Genomic DNA, 9,009 nt, shown 5'->3' with positions numbered 1-9,009 from the left:
GCAATCCTCCGAGGCGCCTGAAAAGAAGATGGCCTCGTGACCTTATATTGTAAACTGTTTTTAGAGTTCTACTACTGAGTAGTTTCTCTACATCCTGTATCATATCATTATGTCATTACGATCAAATTTACTTGTATTTTTATACAGTTGTAAATATCAATAAATAAATAAAAATAAAAATCAATGTGATAATTAATTATAATGAATGCTAGAAGAAATATTAGTGATATATGTTAGTAAACTATATGTATATTGATATTGACATTTGATATTGATTGATATATGACTTTGATATTGGCCTGAGGATAGTTGAAGGTAAAATGGACAAAGAAAATTTTGTTTTAATTAATATACCCATATAATATTATAATATACCCACAGGTTCGATGCAGGTAGTACCAGAAACCATATCCTACAGACCTAATGCAATCCACTAAATTACATTTTGGTTGACCCATATGACGTTCACCTTCTAATTTAGTACTTATCACTTCCCAGATTATTGCATACAATTTGCACGTCCATTTCATGGACTGAATTTAGTTAGATGTATAGTCAGATACACCCCCTACAACTGCAACTACTAGAAGTTTAACACCCGTGACGTTCCCCCAGATCGCGGAAGAGTTTCTTCACTATCGACCACAGAGATGATTATGGATTTCCTGGAGCTCGTCTCGGTTTTCCACGCTCCAATTCTCATCGGCCTCTAGAGCTTAATGTGACGCACGAAGAAGCAGTATAAATAAACGGAGAAAATCAATATTTCTTTTTTTTTTAATTGAATAATAATATTACAAAGATTAATTTGAAGATTTGTCATTTTGTTTTTGTTTTTTCATGAGTGGCTTAAATAGGTTTTCTGAATATACTTTATATTTTGTTGAAAGATGTGTTCTAAATAGTTGAATAAAAATTCCGACTAACACTGCAAATCGTTGCATATTTTCATTAATTTGTGGTAAAATAAACCAAAAATTGAAATTATTTGCCTATTGAATATGGCAGTACTTTATGAAAAATAAATAATTTAAAACACAAAAAATAATTAAAGACTGGTAGTGCTCGTTTATCATGTAACTTCCTCTATCATACATAAATGTTTTGATTCCTAAATATTACAACCTGATATTCAAGGACAATATATAATAATGCTAGCTCAATTAAAAAAATAATAAACATAAAGGAAGAAGGATAATAAGATATTGAAACAGTTAAGAAAATATTTACTTTTTATTTTTAACAAAAATAATAATCTATAACAATGAACTCAATAATTTACTTCTATACAGAAACAGACGAGATTGTAATTTGCGTTTATCACTTAAATGATGACATACATTGAGTCTTGATTCGATAGCATAAGGAATATCAATAATTCTTGTGCTAAACGAATTTCATGAATTTTTAGTTTGAAAAAAATGATTAATTTATAATATGATTTTGTCAGTCATGACATTCGATGACTATTCTCATTTCTTTAAAAATTAAAATATAATAACATAACCATTGGAGATAAATTCCAAAGATCTTATGACTTGTTTATATTGGCGTTTTCATTGACTCTTTAGAGCCTTCCTTAGATGGTCAATATTATTGGGTCTTAACAAAATCTGGTCAATGCATTGATTGCAAGATTCGATGTATATCCACAACCATCTTTAATAATTTTGTTCCATTAATATTATCCGTTTTATTAAAGTTTAATTGTAATTTCCATTTACTGAATTTTATGCAATACATATATACAATAGTTATATATGATATCTTGTCGCCTCTTCTTTACAGAAGGTTCGGAGTGTCATCTGAAGCTTCTGTGCCAAATATATTAGGCTGAGTTGGAGTTTGCAAGAAATGAAATATTGGAGCCATTATGAATAATTTTGCCAACTGAATTAATAAGAAGCTTTAAGGATTCTTAAAATATTGATTTTAGATTGTATTGGTAATAGGTAAGGTATTGGTAACATTATTGTAAAACCTAATGTTTACAGAATCTATATAGCTATATATTGTTTCTTTTTACAAATTAATGATTTTAGTGGTCAACTCAAAAAGTGGTTACTATAAAATATTAATTTTGATAATATTTTACTTCCGGTTTGTATTCACATAAAACACTAATTATAAAAAATGAATGAATTTAGTAATCCCTGAACTTTTTCCTTTTATCATTTTTCATATTTAAATGCCCTTTTAATTCTTAAATTCTCTATTTAGGTCATAGACAAGGTTTTTAAATTAATTCTATTTCATCTACATTATAAAAAAACGTTAAAAACCTGTTATATTATTCGTAAAAGTTTAAGCAAACCTACTAAGAATTTTCTTACGATATACATATTAGCTCGCCAATATATTTGGCGCCCAATTTGCAAACCACTAAGTGAAACTCCCTATCCTGTTGTGTCAATGACGTGAGGTATATTCCTTTAAGAGATACTATGACAAAACGATAAATTTTGTAGTTTCTTTATGTAATCAAACTTACAATTCCCAATATTGATTTTATAACATTAGTACTTAAGGATTTAGGATCTTTATACGATTTTTGTTAAAAATTAAAATTAAAATACGATCACACTGCCTTCAGAGCTAATGTTCCAATCCTAACATTATAAATAAATAACATACAACTTGAGCAGAAATAATAAATTTAACCCGAAGTAATAGAAGATACTTCGGCCAACTACGACGAGATGTGCTTGACCGAAAGGCGAACGTTGGCCGGGGGCTCTGCGAAGGGCCCTGTCGTTGCAGACTCATACTGACTGTCGCTCGCGAGCCTCTGTCCTTCCACCTGGGCCTTGAACCTTGCAGTGTCCAGCACTGTTCCATCGTCGTCTTTGTGGATATGGAGGACCTGGCCTGGGTTGTCGTGGTGGTGGTGGATATGGACCTCTTTTACGGGAGGTGCTATCGGCTTCCTGATGATGACTCTGTCAGGTGGCGGTCCGTGCTGGACCTTGCGGATCACCAAGGCGGTGGGCTGGTGGTAACGAAGGATCACTCGAGGACTTGCGACTCTCCTGTAAACGAGAAGAATAATAACTTAATGATATGAACATGTCCACGTGTTCATGAAACTAAAGAATAAATTCGTGGGGCGTTCTATTCAGTAATTTTTAAAACCATTCTCCCAAATTCAACATACATGCAACAGTTAGCCGGATTAAATTTCTGTATTTTGCATGTTGTTATCTAGGAGCGGAGACATCATATACCACACTCAGAATTGATTTATTGTTATTAAAAAAATATGCATATTACAAGGAAATAAAAAAATAATTTTGGATATAAATAAAATTCACATTGATTTTTTTCATTAATCGCATAATCCAAAGTTTTATTCTTTCCTTAGAAGGTAAGGAATTATTAACGTGTCTTTTATGTGAAGTAACCATCTAGAATAAAACATTTCAATAAAATATGATAATGGCAACCATATTAATAAACTATTACTGTATTTTTATAAATTAAACTTTATGTTTTTACAAATATGTTTCTCAATTGCGCAAATGAGTTTCACAACTTTGCAAATACAGAAATACTTTAGAAGCTTCTATAGTAACACAAATAATGGGGCAAAAGTTGATATCATGAAATATTACCTCCACCTCATAAATTTATAAAAATTTAGTCATGTTTTTTTGATAGAGCCTATGCATTTGTTTCTGTATGGATTTTTTTTTATGTGATTAATTTGCACACAAAAAATTTCAACAGTTCCTTAGCTTCTCAAACATTAACTGATTTTGAGACAATACTATAAAACTTTGAATTATGTAATAAATATGGCCGATCTATATGGCTCTTATTTTTACCTGCAGGTTCGGTCTTTAGTTTGTTACCTATAAATATGTCTCTTTTATTCAAAATAACATTCAATCATGTATGAGATTTTGACGATTATACCAGGATCCAAAATGGGATATTACATATAAAACCCATCCCTCACAAATTTTGAAGTTCCTTGATTCAAATACGAGAAGAGAGAGAAAGAAAGAAATTTATTCAATCATGCTGCCCAAATACATCGGGTTGCCTTATTACACAGGATACTGACAAATCCGTGATCGGCCATATATATATTACATATTTTTATATGATATAATATAATAGAAAGATAACATTTTTTTTCCACAGTATTCTTTTACTATATAATACCATATATAATACTAGTCTACACAGTAAATACAAATTTTTCAATTTATTCCTTTTTTTCTTTCCCCTCCATTTTACAACTCTTATTTCAGTTTATCAACAAATTCCCCTATATAAAAAATGTTAGAATATTAAAAATAATAAAGTAATAAATAAATAAAACAACAAATAAGATATGCGATGCATGCATGCTATCCCTCCTCTGGAAAACTCCCCTACTCATTAATTTCCATGCATGTGGTGGTGGATGATTCCCATGCCTGATACAGATGAATACACTTAAAAACATGTTATACGATGCAGGAAACCTGTTCAACATACATACGGATTATTAGCTCTTACCACTCAAAACTTAACAAAGTTTTGAGTTTCAGACTCGAAAATCCATCTTAACCAACGATTTTGATTCTCGATTTGTTAGAATTAGGAAGGCTCTATAAGGAGATCAGTTCTGTATTTTATGGTCAATATAGTCAGAAAATCATATTTATGGTATTCAATAGACATTTAATAAGTCTGTATTGGATCGAGAATAGCTAGATTAAAAAAAATATATATATTTTTTCTGTTTTATTTCGCATACTTGTCTATAACTTCTCATTAATCAATATTATTTTTATTTATCAATCAATATTATTTATTAAAAATCATCAAATTTAATACATGAAACGAGAACTTACTGGTTTTGCTTTTAAGAGATTTTAACGTCTAAGTGAAATCGGCCTATCAGCTCGTGATTTCGCTTTCAAATCGACACAGGCGAACAGTTGAGTGATGGCTCGACATGGGTTCAGGGAAAACCGATTTATTTTAATCAGCAGAATAAGAACAACTTATTTTCTCTTAAGAAAAAGAAGACATATAAATATTATAATTCACTATTAATTAGTTTTACTTGTACAAGTGATGAGTAAATAATTACGAGTAACACTATAATTTAATTATTATTCTGAATCAAATCACTTTACACAACCATTGGTCTAATAACAGTACTTCCTTATAAAGTACTGATCCCCTGAATCTTCATGGGTTGTAGCGGTGTAGATTTTAATTTAATTTTTAAATAAGAAAATATGCTAGCTTCTTTATCAGGGTATTGATAATTCAGACATTAATAACTATTTACCTTCAAGATGTACACCTTTAACACTTGATTTTTAAATGAATATTTGGTATACAATAGAAAAAAGAACTACGTTTATTTTTTTTATTTTAAGAGAAATATTAAACATCCTCTGCAAGTATAATGTTAGTTTTAGAAAATGAATATGCATATATTCCTATATTAATCAGACAGAACCTTTCTTGATCAAGTACAAACTCTGCATCTTCACAGATACCCAAATCTCCTGCACAAATATAGTTATCTCGCCATAAGTGAGTTAAATTTAAACTTTAGAATTCCCGTTTAAACGGAACATAAGTGCAGAAGCAACTCCTCGATTATTTATATAAATGAAACCGACAATAGATATTTTTTAAAATCTATATATTTATAATTCATCATTTTCTCGTAAAATATTTCTCCCTGATTCATTTGGGGTTTGTGCCTTACCTACAGAAAACAAAAAAGAAATTTTGACTTCCAAAACCATTTTATATATAAATATTAAAGAAGATCAAAAGTCAGGGGCTAATCCCGTATCACCTAAGGCGACTTTCTTAATAGTTTTTCTTGCAAAGGATAACCATAATTTGGGTTCAACATAAAACAATTGGATTACTGTTTCACAAAAAACATTAACTTTTGTCAAGGCAGAAAGCAAAAATAATCGATACAAAATTTTCTAAAAATTAAATCTTCAGTAAGAATATTTCTATGGATACTTCCATAGTTTAGTGCGCTGGGAAAGGAATAGGTTACTAAGTCGACTTCAGTACCGAAAGAAAGTTCATTAACCTAGCTAAGATCACCTCCACACCTAATTTCACTTCTAAATTCTCATGACTCCAGAAAAAAAAGAAGTGGAGAAAAAGGGGTGTAAATCGATTTTAAAACACCATATATACATATAAATACAAACATACTGACAATGAAGTAGCCGCCCAGGTACGGCTGACTTTTATTTCTTGTTGGTCCAGCGAAATGAAAATTTGACTCTCCACTCTGGTTCGAATCAGTTGGTTACCTGCGGATAACTTCCTATTTTGCTAAAAATGACCAAGAAAATAATACGTTGACAAGTCAAAATCCTTGAAAGAGATCCTTTGGTAGCTGAGAGAAGATGGCAATATAAAAGCTCTTCACAATGAAAAATAATGGTGTAGTAGAGCTCGTGTAAATAATTTAAAATAGAAAAAATGTGAAAATATTTTGGGAAATGAACTTATTTTCATTATGTAAGCTTACTTTTCTCTTTTTACCATTAAAGAAACTAACTGTAATAAAACATTTCCACTTTTTATTATCATCACTGGTCCAAATAAAGAATGCATGGACCAAATGAGACCCACATAACAAAGCCATAGAGAGCGCCATTTTTTTTTTTTTTTTTTGGTTCCTGTTTCTTTTTTAGTATGACCAGACTGTCCACTGAAAAGTAACAATCGTTGTAAGGAAAGGCTTCATAGCGTTAATACTACGTGCCTTATGAGACCTCTTTTGAACTGTCCCACATTGTCTTCAAACACTATCCAATATTAGATTTCCGTCTCTTGATTCTCTTTTCTTATCATAATCTTCTAGCTGTTGACTCATAGGAATGTTAATTCAATTCTTCCCATCCATTAAGCTCTATTGATGAGTTCTGTAAACAGGGAGACAACATTCGATCGACGCGCCATCTGCACAGTAATTTTAGAACCGGCCGACATTTGATATACTTGCCCTAATAACAGGAAGTTCCCGGATGACTAGAAGTGTTTACATGAGCGGACTAGGTTCTGAGGGTAACATAAGCTATTATTAACATGACAGTAATATTATATCATGTGCCTTAAAACCCTGTTGGCCATTTATGAATAGATACACCAACTAAAAAAAAAAAGGGAATTTAAATTTATTTATCCATATTTTTATCTTAAGTTCCAATTAATGGACAGCTTCCGCACCACTTAAGGTAGTCATAGATATTTGTTTTCATGAAGGAAATTAATACAAATTTGGCCTCAGAATCGAAAACTTTTGACCACACTTTACGTTTTATACACGGACTGTCAAAATATTTGGTTCATTCCCTGTTCTTCTATATAAGACTTTTTGGATTAGTACCTCGTTGTTCTCTTAACAATTTCATAAAATTCCATCTAACTCTTTGGGTTACGCATGGGCGTACTCGTTTCTAGGAATACTTCTACCTCCATACGACATGGCCGAATCGATCCAAGTATGGAGGAAAGTTGTGAATTAGTGTGGAAATGATTCAGTATGAATATATCAGATACCATATCTAGAAAATGGTATTCTAATAAATATAAAATTAATGACAATAAAAATAGTGAGGAAACAATAATCATTTAAGTAGTTGGAAGGTTTTTCTTTTTCCAGTGAATAATATTTGCTGAGAAGAATAATTTCCAAATTGCATTACTGCATTACTGACATATATCACAAATGTATCTATGAGTTTCAGCATGCCATAATAGACAAAACTATTTGTTCATACATTTTCTGATCATCAATGATCATCATCTGATCAAGTATGATAAATATCGATCAAGTTGACCAATATTTTTATATCCAATTACTCCTTACTTCCTTGCGTCCAACTTCGGAATATTGGTCAGAAGAATTTATCAGAGCTTATATGATAAAGACCTGCTTTGTTGGTCGAAACGTTGATAACCGATAAATAGTTGATAACTATTGTTAGTTTTCATGGCCACATCGCTGACCATTTACACCTAATCATAATACGTTCGATTATCAATATATAATATTATTTTTAGCCTCAATTCTTTATGTCAAAAGTGTAGAATCAATGAATTTACTTGCTAAAATTAGTTAAAGTGGCATAATAGAGGTAGCGTCTAGTCCTGTCTTTATTTTAAAATTTAAATCACAAAATACGATTTTTAATAAGAATATTAATTTTTTTTGTAATAGATAGATTATTACGATAAGATTGACCTTGAGAAATAGCAATTCACTCTTGTCAAGGAAGCTGTTCAAACCAAGCGACAGTCTAGAAAGCAGCTCGCCTCAGTAAAAACCTATACAAGGTTATTCCACCGTGAAGCGTTGAGTCTTCTCTTCTTTCTCCAGTCACTTTCGATGAATAGTAATGACCACGAGTCTGGGGAAAGAGCTTCACAGTATGGCGTATAAGGAAGAAGTTATCCAAATTTGACATAACTTGGGGCGTGGTTATTATGTCAGAGGACATTTTCAAGCTATAATCGATCCTTTTATATTCAATTCGCAAGTAATCCCGTGTTACTAAATCATATCGACGTTTGTGTACTCAAGTGATGGATTTGCATGGAAAAAGTGGTAGAACTTACAGAAGTCATTGAAGATTAATAAAAACTCGTGATACCAATATATCAACATTTAAAATATGTTTTTGATAGAAAAAAAAAGTTCTCCAAAGATGTCCTGGGATTTATAAACAAATCTTGGTGGTAAATCATATCTTGTCTGGTGGTTGCTGTTGGAAGCATTTGTGTCAATTAAAATTTTTAATTTGTGCCTCTTCCCTTCTTGATGTGCTTGATGATTATGCCATGTGTGACCTAGATAACTCCATAAGCTTAAAACGATTGTATGCAATATTGAAATGTTTTTGCTCATTAGGCCTTTTCTAGGTGTTGTTATATTGATAATTAATGAAAAATAACATTTATTCTACTAATTTCAAATCTAGGATTAGTTGATATTAGTTTGTGTCCTTAGGAATATATATA

At 31.1% G+C, this 9,009-nt stretch overlaps 1 protein-coding gene across 1 annotated transcript in view; it reads right to left on the bottom strand.

Annotated features, from left to right (window-relative positions):
• Window positions 1-2,281: 2,281 nt before the first annotated feature.
• LOC106687170 (uncharacterized) overlaps window positions 2,282-9,009 on the bottom strand; it is a 15,015-nt gene continuing 8,287 nt past the window's right edge. The window contains exon 5 of the mRNA XM_067053704.1: window positions 2,282-3,029. Coding sequence (XP_066909805.1) covers window positions 2,690-3,029 — 340 coding nt within the window. The 3' untranslated portion in view covers window positions 2,282-2,689. The remainder of the gene's footprint in view (window positions 3,030-9,009) is intronic.

This window comes from Halyomorpha halys, unplaced genomic scaffold, assembly GCF_000696795.3.
Source record: "Halyomorpha halys isolate HHAL.00 unplaced genomic scaffold, Hhal_1.1 Scaffold921.1, whole genome shotgun sequence".
Lineage (NCBI taxonomy): Eukaryota > Metazoa > Arthropoda > Insecta > Hemiptera > Pentatomidae > Halyomorpha > Halyomorpha halys.
The sequence above is the reverse complement of the archived record's forward strand: the minus strand, read 5'-3'. Positions and strand labels throughout refer to the sequence as shown.